The sequence below is a fragment of the Humulus lupulus genome, chromosome 3 (genome assembly GCF_963169125.1).
Source record: "Humulus lupulus chromosome 3, drHumLupu1.1, whole genome shotgun sequence".
Taxonomy (NCBI): Eukaryota; Viridiplantae; Streptophyta; class Magnoliopsida; order Rosales; family Cannabaceae; genus Humulus; species Humulus lupulus.
This window is the reverse complement of record NC_084795.1, coordinates 216,485,478-216,507,794: the sequence shown is the minus strand read 5'-3', so window position 1 is coordinate 216,507,794 and position 22,317 is coordinate 216,485,478. Positions and strand designations below refer to the sequence as shown.

Genomic DNA, 22,317 nt, shown 5'->3' with positions numbered 1-22,317 from the left:
TTTGGTTGGGTCATTCTCATCTATTGAAACCTCCTGTAACTCCTCGGACGATCCCACCTCACTTTCATAATCCCCAAAGCGAGGATCAAAGTCCCTTCCCTCGCTTTGGGCAACGCCCTATTTGGTGACTTCATCACCGGATGGGGCTTGTTGTTCTCTTAAACCAAGAGTGCTTTCTTGGCCAAACTCTTCTAACATTTCTTCCTGATCGGCTACGATTGTGAAACTTTGGTCGACATCCATCTCGTCTACCTCCTCTCTCTTGGCACATACAATCATGTTGTTTTCTTTTGCCCCCTTTCTTGCTTTAGCTGCCGAGGCATTATAACATTCCCTAGCCTCTCTCTGGTCTCCTCGGGCGTAGCCTATGCCTGCATTGGTCAGGAACTTCATAGAAAGGTGCCATATAGAGACTACCGCATGCAAGGTTATGAGTAGTGGTCGACCAATAACCACATTATAGGTGGACGGCTAGTCGACTATCAAAAAATCTGTCATCACTGTCTCATGCTTGGGAGCATCCCTCGTTATGACTGGTAACTTGATCGTTCCAGCTTGTGACAACCCTTCTCCAGTAAATCCATAAATTACTTGGGAGCATGGCTTCAAGTCATTGATAGATATCTTCATCCTTTCAAAGGATGATTTGTAGATAATGTTCACAGAACTCCCTATGTCGACCAAGAATCTCTTCACCTTCATATTCACTATTTGGACTGTCACGACGAGAGGGTCATTATGAGGATATCTCACGTGGCGAGCATCATCTTCAGTGAAAGTGAGGGACTCATTTTCATATCGTGGGTTCTTCAGAGGCCGCTCCTCTACAGCCATGACTTCGGAGGTTGATGCTGCATCCAACTCATGCCGAAGGGTTCGAGCATACCTCTCCCTTGCCTTTTTGCTATCCCCAGCCAGATGTGGACCTCCACATATGGTGTCTAGAGTGAAGTCCACAGGCTCGGGTTGCAAAGGTGGGGATCGTTGCCGCTTGAACCTAGGATTGTTGTTACTTCCCTCTCCTTGGGTCTTTTCTGCTCGATACTTTTTCAATTTCCCCGACCGGAGGAGAAACTTTATCTCATCCATGAGATGATTGCATTCATTCGTATCGTGACCATAGTCTCCATGGAAATGACAGAACTTGTTCAAATCTCTCTTACTCATCTCCTTCTTGATGGGTGGGGGTTTCCGGTAGGGGACCTCCTGATGACTTGCGAGATATATCTCCGCTCGGCTCGCCGAAAGAGTGGTGTAATTGGTGAACCGAGGTTCATACTTAGTTGGCTTGTCGTTTGATCCCGACTTAGCCTTCTTTTCATTGTGGCAGTCAGACCCGTTATTCCCACGTTTCTTACCACCACTTTGATCATTTCCACCATTCTTGGGAGGATCAGTCGATTCGCTCGAATTGTTCAAGCCCTTCTTTCCCTTCTTAATCGCATCATCCAATTTCATATACTTGTCCGCCCGGTCAAGAAATTGTTGTAACATTGAAATTGGGTTGCGATGAATACTGTCCCACAAAGGACTCCGATAGATTATGCCAGAAGAAATTGCCACCATCTTCCCCTCATCTCCAATTGCAGTAGCTCGGTTAGCTTCTCTCATGAACCTTTGTATGTAGTTCTTGAGAGATTCATCCTTCCATTGTTTAATATCCGCCAAGTGATTGGCGTAAACTGGAGGGGTCCGAGCAGCACTGAACTGCCTGCAAAACTCTTTCCTGAAACTTTCCCAAGAAGTGATGGAATTTGGCTTAAATTTCCAATACCACTCCTGGGCAGTGTCGGACAATATAGTGGGGAAGACTCTGCACCGATAGTCATCACTCACTCTGAGCAGCTCCATCTGGTCTTCGAATTTCCCCACATGCCTTATCGGATTTTCCTTTTCTGTATAAAACTGGCAGTACCGGTGCTTTGTACTTCGATGGTGGCTGGGCTACTCTAATTCGAGCACAGAACGGGCTGCCACCCCTGTGGTCTTCTGGATCGATTGCAGAAGGTCGTTTTGACAGACCCTGAACTGCTGCTGTCAGAGCATCAAGCTGGGCTTGGATGCCTGGGGCCACTGCTTGGGACTCATTCTCGGGACCTCTCGGTCGGGCGCTCCTATCCAGCACACCATCATCAAGTATTTCTACTTGACTGGTAGGTCAGTTCGGATCTCGCCCTTCGACCGGGACGGTCCTTCTCTTGTCAGCAATGACGTCTCTTAGATCCTTCTGAGAGGTATGCCTCCCTAACCGATCGAACACCGTACTCCGAGTTTTTTTGGAAGGCTTGCCATGCAGAACATGCTCCTTGCCACTGCGCTGTTGGTTGGGATGTAGTGGTGGCCTTCCTATCTACGCTGGACAGTCTTTTCCTCCTCGATGGTTATTGTCATTCTTCTCCTTCGACTAATTAGTGTGATGACTATTAGCTTCATCATGACCATGCCCATCTTTGAAGTGTGAAGTTTCTTTACCTCGAGGAGCCCTATTTTGCTCCTGCTCAGGTGGAGCTTTCTTACTGCCTGATTTGTGACTTCCGGATCTGGAAGTCTCTGATCGGTGGCTCCTTGAGGGGGTTCTAGAGTTCCCCCTTTGGGTTGAGGCAGAGCCCGATCAGACCCCATCTTCTTCCCGACCAGGTGGGTTACTACCACTCCTGTTTGGCCCTTGAGAATTGGGTCTATTAGTGTTTTTGCGACCAGCTTCTGTGGTCCTTGCTCCTGGGGTGGCTACTCCTCGTGTTGCAGCTTGGGCAATGGCCTGGGCCAGCTGTGTAGCTGTCTTCAGAGCGAGTGCAACCTCGCGATGTCGCCTATCGGCCTCCTCCTGCTGTCGCCAGATCTCCTCACTCCAAGCATCCATCTTTCGTCTTTGCTGCTCAAATGCAGCCTTCTGCCTAGCCATTTCTTCAGCGAACGCCTCCTGTCTGACGTTGAATTGTGCCATTTCCTCCTAGAAAGCCCCCATGGCTTCCTGGAGTTTTTCAACCTCTGGAGTCACGTCCTCGAGCATGACTCTAGGCTCATTCTCATGGTCTAGAGGGCCAGGACCTTCTGATCTAGTAGGCTCTTTAGAGGAACCTGGCTTCTTGGAGGCCGCATTGGTGTTCTTAGGCACCATAATGCTGCAGGGATCGTCTGTCTTTGTCTTCAGGCTCTTAATGAAAGCACCAAAATGTTGACCGCGTTTTTGGCCAACGACGTGTAGATGTCAAAACGGCAAAAACCTTCAAGAGAAATATACGACACAGACAATTTTTATAGTGGTTCAGCCCTAATGTGTTGGTAATAGCCTAATCCACTTAGAGTTATGATTATAGATCTACACTCAAGATCAGATGAACCTGAGTCAACTGAGTTTCTTCAGTGCAGATTACAAGAATACAAGAGTTTTCTCAAGATAGAATTACTCTCTCCCTCGAAAATTAGAATTCAGAACCCCTTTTATGGTGCCATGAGCCTTGTATTTATAGGCTCAGGATCGTACAGATGATGTCCCCCATAATCGGGATATTTTATTATTCTCACTATATTTAATTAACAATAATATTCAAAATACAACGATACACTATATTTATGGGATAATCTGAGAGATTCCCGCGCAGGTAAGACCGATTCTAGTTGAAGCCATTTCTGGGATCTTTTGCGTAGCGCTGCTCTGTTTAGTCGATCCATATAACACTCAGGAGGAAAACTGAAGGGCCAAAATTCCCCACTAATCGGCCAAACCTTCACTGGTCGGACAAACACCTTGCTGGGCGGACATGCACCTGACTGGGCAGACATGCACCTGATTGGTCAGACATGCACATGTCTGGGCAGATATGCACCTGACTGGTCAGACATACATGTGACTGGTCGGCCAAGGTCATGACTGGTCGGCCAAGGTCATGCCTGGGCGAAAAAGCATGTGACTGGTAGGCCAAGGTCATGACTGGTCGATCATGACACTTAACTGGCCAGTCAAAAATCTTCACTGGTCTACCAGGTCACTCCTAAGCCAGATTACCCAACCATTCCTTGCCATTTGTCACTTCCATTACCATGTCATCGTTTTCAAATTTTGGGGATAACAACTGGAATCCCAAATACAATGTTTCAAAATATATATACAATTCAATACAGTAGACCTAAGCGACAAAGTTAAGTGTTTATAATATGTCCCTCAAACAACCTCGGTCGTGGCGGATAGGTAGGACTATTCAAATAATGGCCTATGCCAACCCAAGTGCTTTACCAAGCACTAGGTTCACGGTCTTCACTGAGCGGGTGAGTACAACACCCTTAGAGGATCTCGCCCCAGCGGCCTGCATTCAGCAAGCTTAATGCTTATTCCGATCTTTGCCGTCCCCGACCTTCGTCGTTCAATCATAATCATACAAAGCATAGCTTAACAACTATAAATATTCACACACACATTAACACACAAGTAATCGGGCCATGCCCTACTCTACGAGCACAAACAGTTTTCTTACTTATGTCTCGAGCTAACTACTTAGTGTGATTCCGAGCGCGATCCCCTAAACCCGAGCCTTGGTGGTAAAACCTAGTCACAATGCAATAATAATAACATACATCAAGCTCTAAACCAATTAAGAACGTCATAATAGTTTACTAGCCTTCGGGACCTCGAATCCCACTAAACCGGGTAGTAGGATCCTTCCCGAGCCATTAAATTTGGGTTCCCATGCTTAAAACACTAATTTAGTCATTTTCCTTAATTTGAGTCGCGACCCAGCTCCTAAGAGCCACGGCGTGCTACAAGTTAGAGAGTCTTGGGGCTCTCTTCTGGGCACACGGGCCACGGTGCACCCTGCCTGCGCCACGACGCCTGGGCAAAATTTCAGAGGCTCCCAGCCTCTCCGCACACACGGGCCGTGGCGCCTGAAGAACAGGCTCGCGACTCGAGCCCACAACCTAGAAATTTCCATGCATTTCTACAAGCCAACCCTCTAAAATCCACCTAAATCAAACCTTAAACCTAGAATTATGTCTAGAATTGATATCAAAACACATCATCAGTATTAATACCCCAAAACTTATCTCATAAACTCATTCAAAACCCAGAATCAGATCCTAAGTTTGAACCTCAAGAAAAACTTCTAACTACAGCAGAAACGCTATCAAAATCAGAACATATTCCTTACCTCAACTACAATTCCGACCTTGAGCTAAATCCAAACACCTCAAGCTTCAAACTTCCTCAAATCCTCAGCCAAATCTCCTCAAAATTCTACAAAACTTCCACTGAGTTCGAAAAAGGGAGAGAGTTATGTTTGTCTTCCGATTTTGGTTCCTTCCACTGAGTTCTTAAGGCTGAGCCTATCTCTTGATACAAAAGACCATAATGCCCCTAACTTATCCTTAGCCTTTCTAACACCACCAAGGGAAAAATCGTCTTTTGCCACATTCCCGCTAATTCCTCGACTAGTCCTATAAATCCTCATTTAATCCTGACATCCCAAATAATCGCTAAATCACTACTCGTTACTCGGTAATCCCAAACACATACTATATCCCCAAAATACCCATAGGCTCACCCCGAGCCGGGTATTCAACCCCGTAGTGACTATTTTGCTATTTCACTCCCTAAAACCGTCTAAGATCACACATCACAAATATATCTCCACAATACTGTGGTCTCATTCATAACACACACATAATTTACATTTATGCCCTCAACAAGCCAAAATTACAATTATGCCCCTATTAACAAAAATGAGCCCACATGCATATTTAATTCACCTAAACATGTATTTCTAATCATATAATTATTTAATTCAAATAATCACGTACGAATACACACATATCACAATTAACCACATAATCACATATTTAAATCAATTATTGCCCTCATGGCATGCTAATCCATGCACTAAGCCTTATTAGCAGATTTTGGACATTGCAGTGGCAGACCTTATGGTTCTTAAAACTTCCACGGAAGATCAATTTGTTCTCTTGGCGTGTCTGTCATGATATCATTCCAACTTCTACTTCTCTTTAGGCTCATCATGTTCCTTGTGCTGGTTCTTGCTTCTGTTGTGGTTGGCATCATGATGTTTTGCATGCTCTCTTCCTTTGTCCTTTGTCATTTTAAGTTTAGGGTTGATAATATTTTGGAGTATAGTGATGCATACACTCTCTTGGAGTATTGTTGGTGCTTTGCAAGAAATACTTTCTCCTTTGTCCTTTTCAGACTTTCCTACAGTTCTCATTTATGCTTGGACTATTTGTGGAAATGAAAATAAAGCGAAGCATGGTTCTCCTTATTGTACTGGTTTTGTTCTTCTACATTGGGCATATCAGTATTATGAGATGTGGTTGAGAGCTCAACTATTTCAATCGCATTATTGGTGACATCAAGCTTCAGAAAACCAATCTTATGGACAACCCCTCCTCCAGGTTCTCTCAAGCCAAATGTAGATGTTGCTCTCAATCTTGAGAATGGACTCGTTGGTTTTGGTGCGATTGTTCGTGATTCAGAAGATTTTCCTCTATGTTCTTTTGCTATACGACTTTCTGGTTCTTATCACCAGAAGATGTGTATGTTTTGGCCATTTGTTTGCTTTGTCTTGGTGTTTAGAGCTTGGTTTTTTCATTTTGACTATTGAGAGTGATTCAGTGGTTGTTGTTCACTTTGTTCTGTATTCTAGAGTCATTTTTTCCCAGTGGGATGTTTTATTAGGAACATTAGATCCTTGATATTTGTCTTTCTTGGTGTACATCTGACACATGTGTTGTGAAATGGTAATTTCGCTAGATATATACTTCAGATAGAAAACAAAGTTACTTGATTAGAAGAAATTCCACCATATATTTTGATTGGAAGATATTCCACCATGTATTATGAGGTATGTACTCCATAATTTTCATCATCAATAAGCATTTGGTCAATTTGTCAAAAGTAAGGCTCATCACATGTTAAAATTTTAAAGTTATAGATTGTATGCAAGAAAAAATAAAATAAAGTTTCGCTCCAAATTAAGGCTTTGTTTGGACATTCGATATTAGTATGAAATTTTTTTACAAGGAAATATAGAGTGGAGAAAAATAAAGAAAAATGTTTTCCACAAATTTGATTATAAAAATTTTTTTAACATTTTTTTTATATATTTAAAATTGCTGTATATTGCTTTTATGTTTTAATTGTTTTAGAATTTTTTTTTTAATTTATAGATTTAATCCAAACATCATGTTGGAATCCTTTGGATTTCTTCTATCTTTTGTTTCCCTCCCAAACAAGGCCTAAAAGAATGATGAAATTGCCGTTTTAGGCTACAAGAGTGAAAAGTCCACTGAGTTGAGAAATGAGTTTATAGGCTTTCCAGTAAAAGCCAGAAGTACCACATCCTCCCTCGCTCCGTCCGTACTAAATCTCCCTCTAAGACAAATTTATCAGAGATGGCAGGTTCTCCTTCTTCTTCGTCTTCGTCTGCTCCGTCAACTTCATCGTCAAAAGGATGGTTGAGCAACATCTCCTCCATAGCCTCACGCATCTACTTCTTCTTGATCATCCTTCAAATCCCCCTTTTCAGGTAAAACATAAAAACCCGCTGTCGAAAGAGAGTTCCGAACATCTTATAAAGAAACAATTGTCAATGCTTGGTAATGGTCCTTGGTCGATTAAGTTTGATTTTGAGAAATTTCGAAGGTTCTTTTTTCAGTCTACTATTTTTGGTATCTCAATTGGTTCGTTACATCTGGGAATTTAGTTTTTCTTACTGTGCTTTCAGTTTTTTGATATTTGCTTTGTTAAGTTGTTTCAATATTTATGTTCAATTTTCGTTCTTTATTTTTATTTTCGTTCATTTTGATTGAAGCAATGTTATTCTCACATTCCTTGAGTATCGTTGACTACCTGGTGAAAATGACCAATGGGATTGACTTTTTTGAGTGGTGGTGTAACATCTTGTCTCTGGAAATGACTTGGATCTCTCTTGTTGGTCATATCTTTTATAGGAGATTTTGTTAACATGTGAGTTATGTCATGAATGGGATCTTTTAAACTCAGTTATTTGATCTCCTTTCAAGGAAGTTATAAAGAGTCAGTAATCTCATCACTTATTGCTTCTGTTGTTATTATAGGCAAAACAAAAGTGTGAAACTTGTTAGTTTCATCTACAGAAGTCGCATTTTTGGAACTTTAGAAGAAAAAAATGGAGAAACTTTTATTAATTTACAAGTTGTGCACTTAGCATTTTTATGTGTTTTATGTGACAGGATTCCATGCAGATCTGGAATGTGTACAACACCATTGCATGTCACATCTTCCCAGTTGATTGCAAGTGAGATCTTTCCAATTCCAGTGGTGAAGGCCCTTCTCTACCCTGGAGCTGTTGTGAATGGAGTCGTCACAAGCATGACTATTCCAAGCTGGGATAACTTGTTAAACATCTATAACTTGACCAGTGCAAAGGAAGCCCCTGCAGTTGCTGATCTCCAACGGTTGGAGGTTTTGTTTCTCTCCACCCTTGACCTCTCCATTGTGGTCTTAATGTTTATAATCCCTTTTTTGTCTGAGTGATGTCTAGAATTATTTTCTATTGTGGTTGTGGCGGATATTTTTTGCTTGGTATCCCTTTGAAAGCAGGCTTGTTTAAGTGCTGCAATTTTCTGACTTTTGGTGAATAAAAGTAGTTTCTAGTCTTTTCCCTTGTGATTCCAAAAGGTTATTATGTTTGATAAATCTATTCAGAAGATAGTCTATTAACTTTTGGATACTGTCTAAAAACTTAACATTTGAAAACAGAACTTTTTAAGATTAATTCAAGCACCCCATCATTATTTTCTGTATACAAAGAAGATCCATATTCGTAAAAGATTCCTGTTCATCCTCCAATATCTATAACCTTAGACCTTGTTTACTGTACTTTAGTGGGCTGTAAAGGGAATGGAAATAATAATTAAAAAAATTGTTTTCCTTTTCCATCATTCATGTGCTTACTTGCATATTATTTAGGAAATAAGTTCTAGTGAATATCTATCATGAACATGATTAGCAAAATTGGGCAGGATAGGTCAGCTTTTTTTCTTTATTTCTTCTCATTCCTCTCTAAAATCTTTCCCTTTACGATTGTTTTCATTATGAATTACTAAGTATGCTCTAACTTTATCCATGGTTCTTCTTGAAATGGACGTTGATTGTGTCCCATAACTGTTTTAACAATCTTTTCTGGATTCCATTTCTGACGTTATTCAAAATCTCAATTTGACTTGTGGTTCTTCCTCCAGGTTCTTGCTGGAAGCTACTTTTCTGTGGCGGGAGCCATTGTGTGCCTTCTAAAACCAGGAAGAATGACCATGTTTGGGACGCTTCTAATAATCTGGGGCCTTGTCAAGGAAGGGATACTTGGAAAGCCTGCAAACACAGATCCTGCTAAAGCAGTGTATGTTTACCCGACAATGGTGCTTGCTCTTTTCTGTGCATTCTCGTCTGTGAAGTACGATCTCAAGAAGGTTGCTAGAAGTGCCCCTGCTAGACCAGTCGCAAAGCCTCTTCGGAGCTCTACAAAATCTAAACTGAAATAAGTTTCTTGTTAGAAGTTCTTATTGTTTATGAACACGAAAACAGTGGCTTTATTTAGCAAATTTGTTTTGTTGGAAATATTATTGTTTCTGAAAATATCTCCATTTTAAACTTAGCACATGAATTCAGAAAGTTGAGATCAATATTTGCTGAGGATTTGTTGCTGATGCTTTATTAAAATAGTTGTCTCATATGCATATTCTGCATTTTGCTTGGCCTCATATGCAATGAGGCATAGGTGGTTCGACTAAGGGTCAAACTCAATAAGAAGGACGACCCTGACCTTGTAATTAAATTATGAATATTCAAATTTATGAATTTTGTGAAACTTCTATTCCATGACACAGTAGATGCCTCCTAAATATGACGAACCAGCTTGTCATTTTCCTGGAAATTTACTTAGGCCTACTACAGCCCTCCGCACACGCACAGATGTATATATGCTTTTGTTTATGCCCACACAACACAATGTCTGTAACGTAACTAAAGATTATTCAATTTGTATTTCATAGTGTCTTTCAGTTATGCTTTGCCAATAGTCTGCCAAAGCTACAACAGTTCTTTGATACAGGTGGAGCCTACTTTTCACGTCTTAATTGCTTCTACTCTTGAGCAAAGCATTTGTTTTCTTTATCATTTCTTTTTTTGTTTAAATTTAAAAATATTGTTCTGCTACATTTTGTGAGCAACCAAAGAAGGAAAAAGGATCAGCCCAACTCCTTTTCTCTGTGTTTCGATTATAAGTGATGGTTCCTATACTTTCTGCACTCTTTCCCGGCCCTAATCTTATTGACTGCTAGGAAATCATAGATTCACCGTGTGATAAAGCTAGCATATTTCTTGTATATATTTACTTTTCTTAGTTAGAATATTATAATTAATTATATATATTCAGCTTTTATATTCTTGATTCATGTATAGCCTATATATACCGATTATCTCAATGAATAAAAGATCAAGTTTTATCACCATCAATTGTTTCTATATTCTTTTTCCTATATTTCTATATGGTATCAGGGCCCTAAGGCTCGATCACTCTGTTTTCTCCATTTTTTCCCAGTGGACCTTAGTTCTCGGACAACTTCAAGGTGTTCGAGGCAGATTCCAGCAGCCACATTTCTTTTCTTTATTTCCAGTCACTCGTCCCCGACAACCAACTGAAGGTAGTTCCTTTCTCAGTCCGATGACCGTCATCTTCTCAGGCACAGTTGTCTTCTCTGGTGGAGTCTATCTTCTCAGTGATGTCGACCAGCGAAGAAGTTACATCCCAAACCACCAGCTCCACCAACACCACTCATTCGGACACCTTTCCCTCAGTCTCGACTCACTCCAGCGGCTCCGTGGTTTTTCTCTACAGCCACGACAAGGGTTCTATTCAGATTACAACACACAAGCTTGAAGGTAAGAACTAATTGGAATGGGCACAATCTGTCAAGATTGTCATATGTGGCTGCGGCAAGCTTGGCTACATTACTGGTGACTTCCCTGCTCCTCCCTTGAATGATTCAACCTACAAGGTATGGCAGGCTGAAAATTCCATTGTTCTTGCCCGGCTAATAAATTAAATGGATCCAAAAATTAGTCGCAGGTATCTTTTCTTCAAAACTGCAAAAGAAGTGTGGGTCATCAATTGGAACCAAACTCAAGGAAATCAAACAGGTACTCTGACTGTGACTCAATATTTTTCAGATTTACAAGATTTATGGCAGGAACTCGATCTCTACCTCGAGACCACACCATTATGTACTGCGTGCAGTGTAATACAACGACAAAAATTGGAAAAAGAACGGGTGTATGAGTTTCTTATCGGGTTGAACAGCAACCTCGATGAGGTTCGAGGACGCATAATCAGTTGCTCTCCTCTCCCGGATACTAAAGAAGCTTTTCTGAGGTTCGTCGTGAAGGGGCACGACGCCGAGTCATGCTTAATGCTTCAGATTCCCATTCTTTGGAAGGATCAGCTCTTGCTGCCAAATCTAGTTTGCATGAAAAATTAAATCTTGATCCAAGGCCAAACCGCAAGGGAGATAGACCTTGGTGCGATTACTGTCAATGCCATGGACATACTTGTTCTACCTGCTGAGAAATTCATGGAAAACCAGCTAACTGGACTCCTCGGCGTCATAGTGACAAAAAGCGTATCAAACTCAGACATAAGGCACCAACGATACCCCATCCGACACCGCTCAGGGAACCACTTCATTCCCATTCAGTAAGGAACAACTTGCTCATTTGTATACCCTTCTGAATCACTCATCACTCAATTCAACTTCTAGTTCTGGCTCTCATAGTGCTTCTTGCTCTGCTGCATACTTTGGTAATCTCTCTTTTACTGTAAAAAATTCTCACATACCATGGATAATTGATTCTGGTACTTATGATCACATGACTGGTTTATTTCACTTGTTTGAAGCTTACTCTCCATGTTCTAATAATTCTAGTGTCAAGATTCTCGATGGCACTCTTTCTCCGATCGCAGGCATTGGTAAAATTAAATTGTCGAATGATTTAATTCTAAATTCGGTCCCTCATGTTCCTTCTTTAAAATGCAATTTTTGTTAGTAAGTTAACTATTAATAATGGTTGTCTTGCTAAACTTTTTGTTGATTCATGTCAATTTCAGGAACTATCATCAGGGAGGATGATTGGCAGTGCTAGGATTCATGGTGGACTTTATTTCTTTAAAAATCATCAACAAATAAAACAGCAGCCTAGTTTCTCTAGTTTGGCGTCTAGTTTATCTAATTCTGCTTCTACTTTCAATTCTGTTTCTGTTTCAAATAAAGACAAAATTATGTTATTGCATTATCGACTTGGACATCCGAGTTTTTCATATTTAAAACATTTGTTTCCAGCATTTTTTTTAAATAATGAAATTGAGCCTTTCCAATGTGATATTTGTCAATTTGTTAAGCATACTCGGCCCGTCTTTCCTCTGAAACATTATACACCAACCTGTCTTTTCTCTTTAATTCATAGCGACCTATGGTATCCTTGCAAAGTCACTACTTCCAATGGTTATCGTTGGTTCATCAAATTCATTGATGATCACACACGTCTCACTTGAGTATATCTACTGAAACACAAGTCTGATACCCATAGCGTGTTTCAAAATTTTCTTAATATGATTCAAACACAATTTCAGACATCTAATCGTATATTACAAAAAGACAATGGCACATGATATTTTAATTCTATATTGGGACCCTATCTTTCCCAAAAAGGCATCATTCATCAAAGTTCTTGTGTCGATACCCCTCAACAGAATGGTGTAGTTGAACGAAAAAAATCCTCACCTCTTAGAAGTGACACGAGCCCTAATTTTCAGTATGCACATCCCTAAGTATTTTTGGGGAGAAACCACTCTCACCACTGCCTATCTTATCAACTGCCTCCCTAGTCGACCTCTTCATTTTAGGACACCCATTCTGTCCTTCTTGCTTCCTATCCTTACATCTCCTCCAACTTTCTTCATGTCAAAACATTGGGTGTACCACCTTTGTTCATGTTCATCCTCGATATCATACTAAATTTGACCCAAGAGCCGTTAAACTATCTTCCTTGGTTATTCTCCCACTCAGAAAGGCTATAGGTGATACTATCCTCTCACAAAGAGATCTTATGTCTCCCGGGATGTCACATTCTTTGAAGGTACTCCATACTTCTCTCCCACTTTGCTTCAGGGGGAGAATGTTCTTCACAATGAAGCTCAATGGTCGTGGGGGTTGGAACTTCCTCTCGATTCCTCTATATAGCTCCCAGACTCAACTCAAACCTCAGAAGATTCAAAGTCTCAAGCACTTGCTCCATCTTTTGAGTTAGTTGAAACAGATATACATCCACCAAATCAACAACAAGAGCTGTGAGTTTATTCAAGGCCACAAAGAAATAACCGAATCATGAATTCTCAGCACAGTCAAGAAACCTATCCAGTGGTAGATCCTCCATCTCCAAATGTGTCAGGTAAACCTCTCAAACATTAATTCCGATCTAGACATCCCTATAGCATTGAGAAAAGGAACTAGGTCTTGCACTCATTATCCTATCTCCAAGTTTATTTCCTATTCTAATTTGTCATCTTCTTTTAAAGCTTTTACTTCTAGTTTGTCATACATTGTTATTCCTAGGAATATTGACGAAGAACTCAAGATTCTTGAATGGAGAAAAGCTGTCCATGAAGAGATGAGAGCTCTTAAAAAAACAGAGACTTGAGAATTAGTTGAATTACCACTTGACAAAAGAGTGGTGGGATACAAATGGATGTTCACAGTCAAGTATAATGCGAATGGATCCATCGAAAGGTACAAAGCACGGTTTGTTACAAAGGGGTTTACACAAACCTATGAAATTTAATACACCGAAACCTTCGCTCATGTTTCTAAACTCAACACTATCAGAGTCTTACTTTCATTAGCAGCCAACTTGGATTGGGAGTTACATCAACTAGAAGTAAAAAATGCTTTCTTAAATGGTGAACTAGAAGAGGAAGTCTACATGGTTCAACCCCTTGGATTTGAAGAAAAAACTCCCAAGATTGTCTACAAACTCAACAAATCTCTCTATGGCCTGAAACAATCTCCTAGGGCATGGTTCAATCATTTTTTAAAAGTAGTCAAGGGTCTCGGCTACACATAGGGTCAGACAGACCACACTCTATTTATTAAACACCCAGGAAAAGGTGAGATTACTATCTTGATTGTATATGATGACGATATAATAGTCACTGGCAACAATACCGTGGGGATGAATTGAATCAAAGGATTATTGGCAAAAGAGTTTGAAGTGAAGGATCTTGGAACACTTATATACTTTCTGGGTATGGAAATTGCTAGTAGCAAAATAGGTATTTTTATATCCCAAAGAAAGTATACTCTTGATCTTCTCAAAGAAACTGGAATGCTAGATTGTAAGGCTATCAATACTCAGTTTGAACTAGGAAACAAAGATCGATTGCTTAAAGGTGAACTAGTTGATAAAGGAAGATATAAACAATTAGTTGGAAAGCTCATTTATCTCTCACATACTAGATTAAGCATTGCTTTTTTCGTGAGTATAGTGAGTCAATATATGCATGACCTACACCAAGGCCACCTCAATGCTGTGTATCGAGTTTTGAGGTATTTGAAGCAAACTCTAGGCAAATGGTTATTTTTCAAGAAAACTCTTGAAAGAAAAATTGAAGTATTCACTGATGGAGACTGGTCCAGATCGATTGATGATAGAAAATCTACATTAGGATACTGTACTTTACTATGGGCAACTTGGTAACATGGCGAAGTAAGAAACAGTTTGTTGTTGTGAGAAGCAGTACAAAAGCTGAATACAGAGCCATGGCTCATGGAGTGTGTTAGGAAATATGGATAAAAGACTACTGAAGAATTGAAGATTAAGTATGAATCTCCAATCCAACTTTACTGCGACAACCAGTCTACTATTAGTATTGCTCACAACCCGGTTCATCATGACAGAACAAAGCAAGTGGAAGTAGATCGTCACTTTATTAAGGAAAAAATCGATGGAGGAGTCATCAAAATTGAGTATGTGCACACTGATCAACAACTTGCAGATATTCTTACCAAGGGATTATCTAAAAAAGTATTTGATTTTCTTATAAACAAGCTTGGACTCATAAATATCTATAGTCAAGCTTGAAGGGGAGTATTGACAGCTAAGATATCATAGATTCACCGTGTGTTAAAGCTGCCAGATTTCTTGTATATATTTACTTTCCTTAGTTAGTATATTATGATTAATTGTATTTATTCAACTATAATATTCTTGGTTCTTGTGTAGCCTGTATATACAGATTATCTCAATGAATAAAAGATCAAGTTTTATCACAATCAATTGTCTCTATATTTCTATAAATTTTCTTGCTAGTGTTTTTTTCTAAATTTTTGGAGGTCATCATTCACAACAAGGACAGGGCCCACATGGCCAAAAAAATTTGGAGATCATTCTCCAAATGACATCGAAGACCCATCAACTTCTTTGGTGACTTCGCTGAGATTGGAGTTGGAAATCTTGTCTCCCTTATCTTCCAAGTGTTCTATCTACAAAGTTTCTTGAGTCTTTATGTTTTTTTTGTGCATGATTATGATTTTGCTTGTCTTTGTTGTAGTTCGGTGCGTTTAACCATGAGTTAAATGTTAAAAGAAGAGGAAATGGTGGAAACATGGAGCTTTTGGTGGTTATTTGACTCAAATTGGTGCTAAGGATGAATAATAATAAGTTTTGATGAAGGAAGGATGCCAAAAGCTTATAATCTAAAAAAATAATGGAATTAAAGTCGCGGCATGGGATTAAGGGCTGCTGCTCTAGTCAAGTCAGAAGCTCAAGGTTGTTGAAGGGAATTAGAGCTGCGACTTGCTCTTATAAGTTGCGACGTTAGTGGAAGTCAAAGGCGAATCCATGTAGGCATCAACACACAGGCTACGACTGGGTCGCGACGCTTGAACACCTGAATCAGAATTTCAAGGGCCTTAAAAATGACACGGGCCGCGACCTAGGAAAGGCCAAGTCACGGCCTGCCTATAAAAAAAGAGGAAATCGTGTTTTTTTTTGTATAAATTCATACTTTAGGGTTTAATTAAGGTAAGGTTAGATTTTAATTATGAGTTTAGAGATAAAATTTGAATCCGAGATTAGTTTTTCTGCACTTTCATATTTTTTTATTTCTTCTTCAAGTTTTTGAATTTTATGTTTATGAATAATTATTTTGTTGTTTTAGTCATGTCTGATATGAACTAAACACTTCTTTCTAGGGTTTAATGTAGTCACTTGGATTTCTATTTAATCTTATTATGATGTTCTAGTGATTCTTCTTCTTTATTCTAATCTATATAATGTTTGCTTAAAGCTAGTAAATACCTGATCAGTATTTGCTTGATTTATGATTTTGATTCAAAATTCGAAAGATGAGAATTGAATATGCTATCTTTATATAGACATAGGTTACATATTGGATGAAAGTACCTGTATGGCTTGTGTAGTAATTAGGTTTCTATGCTTAATGCCTGCTATATGTTTAAGTTTATCACAGAGATGTAGAAAACCTGCATATAGGTTGAGATCTTATATCTTGAAAAAGAATAGGAATCGATTTTCGTTAACCTGCTATTAGAATAGGAAGAATTTTTTTTTAGAAATGATTAATAAAATTAATAGAATTAAAAGTTGATGAAGTTAACACCCTAGGTTTTGATTATTGAATCAATCTTTATTCCTGCAAAGTTTATTTTAATTTTTAGTCTTAGTTTAAAAATCACTCTATTTTCGACAGCCAAATAGAAATTTAAAAGCATTTATTGGTAATTGGTTGATAGTCCTTGTGGGAACGATACTTTATTTACTATCTATATTACTTGAATCGGATACGTATACTTGCGTATCATATTTTCACGACCAAGCTTTTGGCGCTGTTGCCAGGGACTTAATATCCAATATACAAATTAATTATTTTTTTGTTCTAATTTGGTTTTTATATTTTATACTCATTTGGATCAAGGTTGTATTTTGTTTCAGGAAATATTGGCATATGTGGGGAAGTAGACAAAATGAGCTCATACCTGTAGATCTTGAAATTGCCATGGCTGCAAATCAAGGGAATGCAGTAAATCATGCTGCCAATGATGTCGAAGGGGCAGTGGCTGTTGAGGTCCTTGCTAATCAAGGGGCTAGAAGTTTAAGAGATTATGTACTCCCAACTGTTACAAGAGTGCATTCATGCATCAGACCTCCAACAATTGTTGTGAATAATTTTGAGATTAAGCCAGCGATTCTACAAATGGTCCAATCTACTGTTCAGTTTTGAGGCTTGCCTACAGAGGACCCTAACTTACACATAGCTAATTTCATAGAGCTTTGTGTGACCTTTAAGATGAATGGGGTGAGTGATGACACAATAAGGTTGAGGTTGTTTCCATTTTCACTAATGGATCGAGCAAAGAGTTGGTTGATTTCCCTATAAGCTAACTTTAGTACCACATGCGAGGAGCTCTCTCAAAAGTTTCTTGCAAAATTATTTCCTCCATCCAAGGTTGCACGGTTGAGAGGGAAGATTAATAATTTCTATCAGATGGAGAGAGAGTCACTGTATGATGCATGGGTGAGATTTAAAGAGTTGTTAAGAAATGCCCTCATCATGGGATTGAAAAATGGATGCTAGTCCATAATTTTTACATTGGGTTAGGTGGTACTACTCGCACTATCATAGATGCAGTAGTAGGAGGGGCATTTATGAGCAAGAGTTCCAATGAAGCTTATGATCTATTAGAAGAGATGGCCATGAAAAATTACTAGTGGCCTATTGAGAGGGAAAATACAAAGAAGGTGGCTGAGATGATTGAATTAGATGCCATCTCAATGCTTACAGCTCAAGTGGCATCCTTGGCGAAACAACTAGAACAAAATAACCTCACAGCTCAAGCCATGCAATTACAAAGTGTGTGTGAAATGTGTGGAATGACACATCCACCTAACAAGTGTCCTGCAATGGATTTAAAAAATTTGCCCATGGAACAAGTTCAAGCCATAGGAAATAGCCAAAGGCCAACCAATAACCCATATCCCATGTTCTACAACCAAGGGTGGCAGAATCACCTTAACTTGTCTTGGAAATATAATCAAGGAGCACAACCACCATACCCACAAAATCAGCAACCATATCCACCCCATCAATAAATATATGGGCTAAATCATCGACCGTATTATTATCGTTTCCAAGCAATGCCACAACACCCACCATTGCATCCTCAAGTTAATCCACCAGAAGTACGACCAGACACATTGAACCAATTTATGACAGAAACCAGGGCATCTATTAGGAGTTTGGAGATTCAAATGGGTCAGTTGGCTACTTTGATGACAAACCGGGCTCAAGGGAACTTACCAAGCACTACTGAGGTAAACCCAAAAGAACAGTGCAATGCAATATCTTTGAGGAGTGGCAAGGAATTAAAAGAGCCAAAAGTGGTTGATAAGGAGAAGGAAGTGAGTGGGTCTAATGTTGCTGAGAATTTAGAGAAGCAGCCAGAAATAATATAGATCACCATATAAAAATCCCATATCCTCAGAGGCTTCAAACGAATAAGCTTGAAAAGAAGTTTTCTAAATTTTTGGATATCTTTCGAAAGCTACACATTAATATCCCCTTTACTGAGGCACTTGAACAAATGCCAAGTTATGTGAAATTTATGAAAGAAATTTTGTCAAAGAAAAGGAAATTGGAGGACTATGAGACAATGACACTTACTGAGGAGTGCAGTGTGAACCTTCAGAAGAAACTACCTCCAAAGCTTAAAGATCCTGATAGTTTCAATATTCCATGCTCTATAGGAGGTTCAGTAGAAACAAAGGCTTTATATGATTTAGGGGCTAGTGTGAATTTAATGCCTCTATCAATCTTTTAGAAGTTGAATTTGGGAGAAGCTCGGGCTACTACCGTGTATTTGTAGATGGTAGATAGATCAGTCAAACATCCTTGTGGAGTGATTGAGGATGTATTGGTGAAAGTGGATAAATTCATTTTTCCTACGAATTTTATTATTCTATATATCGAGGAAGATGAAAATATCCCAATAATACTTGGAAGGCCATTCTTGGCTATTGGTAGGGATTTAATTGATGTACAAAAGGGTGAGTTAAAGATGCGAGTGCAAAAAGAGGAGGTAATATTTAACGTTTTTGCAACAACGAAAATTCCAACTTGTTGTAGAGTTGAAGTGGTTAAACAATGAGAGAACAAGTTGGAAGTTTCTAAGCAACGATCCATGGTTAAAAGTGGAATGTGAAAAGGGCGTCATCGTTTAAAAAGGTTCTTCAGTGAAAGGATTCGAATGTTACATGGGTGGTGGAAAGTTCCACCTATTTCTAATAATAAGAAAAGAGGGCCAACTCATGATACTATGCTCTCAAGGATGTGAGGGGAGGACTTGATCCAAGTTGAATATGAGAAAACAAGCGTCCAATTAAATGACATTAACGACAACGCATTTGGAGGCATTTCAATATTTTATTTGCATTCTTTTTATTAGTTTTATTTAAGTTTTGGATTATGAACATTTTAATTTTAGTATTTTGTTTATTTATTTTTATTTGATTTTTATTTTCTATTAAATATGAGATTAATTTGAGTTGCATCGCTACTTTCGGCTCCGACAGAATAAACTATGGGATAGCCAAAAAATTTCCTTTCCTCATTTTCAATTCACCATCTTGATTCGTATCATTTTAAGTAGTCTGAGGTGTTGGGTAAGTTTTTTTTCCTTAGCTTTTATTTTAACACTGGGACAATGTTTAGGTTATGTTTGGGGGAAGGAATTTATTGTTTGCGTTAAGTTGTGTTTTCTGTGTTAGTGTGTTTTGTCCAGGTTGTCTAGAGTGTTAGTTGAATCAACTTGATAATGATTAGCCAATGATAATATGATTGGATGATGTGCTGTATAAATTGAATAGGAATGAAGCTATAAAAATCCATGTTCTTGGTTGAATAGTTCTTTCCATTTTTACCTTGTTTAGTTAAATAATTGAGAGCCTAGTCATGATTTTTAATAAATTTTGTGTAATTGAAATTTGTTTATGCTTGCTGAATGTTGAATAGAAAAATTATGAAAATGTTGTTATCCTAGAACTTGTTTGCTTGCTTTTTGAGACGAAATCCTAGATGATGCATGCTTAGGAAGATGATTTAGGCAATTTTTTTTTCTTTGAACCGATTGAGCCTTTCAAGCCAACCTTGATTTATTAAATCCCTAGTTACCGAATTTTGAGCCTAATTTGATTCATTTTGTTTGACACTTATTTTGAGCTCATTTGAAACTTTGTTATTTTTTTCTTCCCAATGATATACCATGAGCATATGAAAAGCGATTAGGGGATGGTTTGTAATGGGGTTTATATTTGAAAATTTGTGTCGATAGAAGAAGAAAAATTGAGAGAGAAAGAAAGAAAAAGTATATTGAATATGAACTACACTCCAATTGAAAATACAAAGAACTAAGTTTGGGGAAGTGTAGTATTATGAATTCTCTCTCAAAAGAGGAAGTATTGGGAAATTCAGGATTGTGTTTTTTTTTTTTTTGGTTTATAAGTTGATATAAGATTGGTTTGTTTGGTTGTGTGCTTATGGTATATTTTGAGCCTAAATGACTTTGTCATCTACCTTTACTTAAGCTCTTTCAATTATAAGCTATAAAAGTCCAATTGATTTTTGAGCATGTGTTTTCTACATTAGTGGAGACTAGTAAGTATAGCAAGCTTATGAGATAATGATATTGATTGATTGTAATAATTTTTTTTTGGTGAGCATGAATTGATTGTGAATTGGAAGTATAACAAGCTTATGAGACTAGTAAGTATAGCAAGCTTTTATTTTTGTTTGGACTTAAGTGAATTGGAAGAATGTTTTGACTGAAATTCTGGACTGTAAGTTTTTATTCGAGTCTATTTTAGAATGTGTTTTTATGGTAATCTTGACTCTTTATGTTTGTTTTGTGCAAGATTAAGCTTTTGTTTGTCTTTGTTGTAGGTCGGTGTGTTGAATCGTGAGTTAAATGCTAAAAGAAGAGGAAATGGTGGAAAAATGGAGCTTTTGGTGGTTTTTTTGACTCAAATTGGTCGGCCCTTCCCTTGCCCTTACCTACATGCCCTCCAACTGATGCTTGGTCAGCCTGTCCCTTGCCCTTACCTGCACCATAGAGCACCCGTGAGCCAAGGCCCAGCAAGAAAACCCCACAAACATAGCATATGACAATTCATTTCAACAAGTGGATAATCTAAACATATACAACAAACACTTCACGTAGCAACCTATGCCGGTCTAGGTGCTTTACCAGGCACTAGGTTCACGGTCTTCACCGAAAGGGTAAGTACAACACCCTAGTTGGCCATGCCATGGTGGCCTGTATTCCACATGCTTATTGTCGTTCGGCCTGCATTCAACATGCTTATTGTCATTCCCAGCCTTCGCCAACCCCAGCCTTCATCGATCCCGACCTTTGCCGAACCCAACCTTCGCCGATTAGTCACAAACACACAAACATGGCATAACAATTATAAACATTCATACATAACACTAAACACAGATAATCGGGCCATGGCCTGCTCTACGGGCACAAACATTTTTCTTACCTGTGTCTTGAGCTAATAGTGCAAGCCGATCCCGAGCACGATCCCTAAATCCGAGCTTTAGCAAAAAGACCTAGTCACAACGTGATAATAAATAACCATCACAATATAATCAATTAAAATCCTCTGAAATAATATAATAGCATCCGGGACCTCAAATTCTACTAAACCAGGTAGTAGGATCCTTCCTGATCTTCTAAGTTTGAGTTCTCAAGCTCAAAACCCCTAATTGGCCACTATTTTCCATTTGATTTGTGACCCTCCTCAAGTCAGAGTCCTCAAGGCTCCCACCTGGGGGGACACGGGCCGTGGTGCGCCTCAACCTGTGCTGCAGTGCCTGGACAGTTTTAAAGACCCCTAAGGCCTTCTGGGTTCATGCGGGTCGCGACACCTGAAGAACAAAGCCACGACTCGAACTCCAGAACCCAGAATTTCCCAACATTTTCTCGAGCCAATTTCACTAAAATTCACTCTAATTAGTATCCAAGCCTAGAATTATGCCTAGGACTCCTATCAACACAACATAGGCATCTTAATTACCCCAATACCACCCCATAATCTCACCAAAATCCAAAATCAAACTTAACATTTAAACCTCAAGAAAACACTTAACCACAACAGAAAGTCATAAAGAAATCAAAACTTACACCTTAACTTGGTGGTGATTC

General features: G+C 39.0%; 1 protein-coding gene across 2 annotated transcripts; it reads left to right on the top strand.

Annotated features, from left to right (window-relative positions):
• The first annotated feature begins 7,258 nt into the window (after window positions 1–7,258).
• Window positions 7,259–9,676, top strand: LOC133823414 (uncharacterized). Of its 2 annotated transcripts, none has more exons than XM_062256182.1 (3): window positions 7,259–7,532; window positions 8,230–8,449; window positions 9,229–9,676. In XM_062256182.1, exons 1-3 carry the CDS (start codon window positions 7,399–7,401, stop codon window positions 9,523–9,525), a joined length of 651 nt encoding a protein of 216 aa, XP_062112166.1. In that variant the 5' UTR covers window positions 7,259–7,398; the 3' UTR covers window positions 9,526–9,676. The 2 variants fall into 2 exon arrangements, with proteins under 2 accessions (XP_062112166.1, XP_062112165.1); XM_062256181.1 differs by having other exon boundaries at window positions 7,263–7,532; window positions 8,218–8,449.
• The last annotated feature ends 12,641 nt before the right edge of the window (window positions 9,677–22,317 follow it).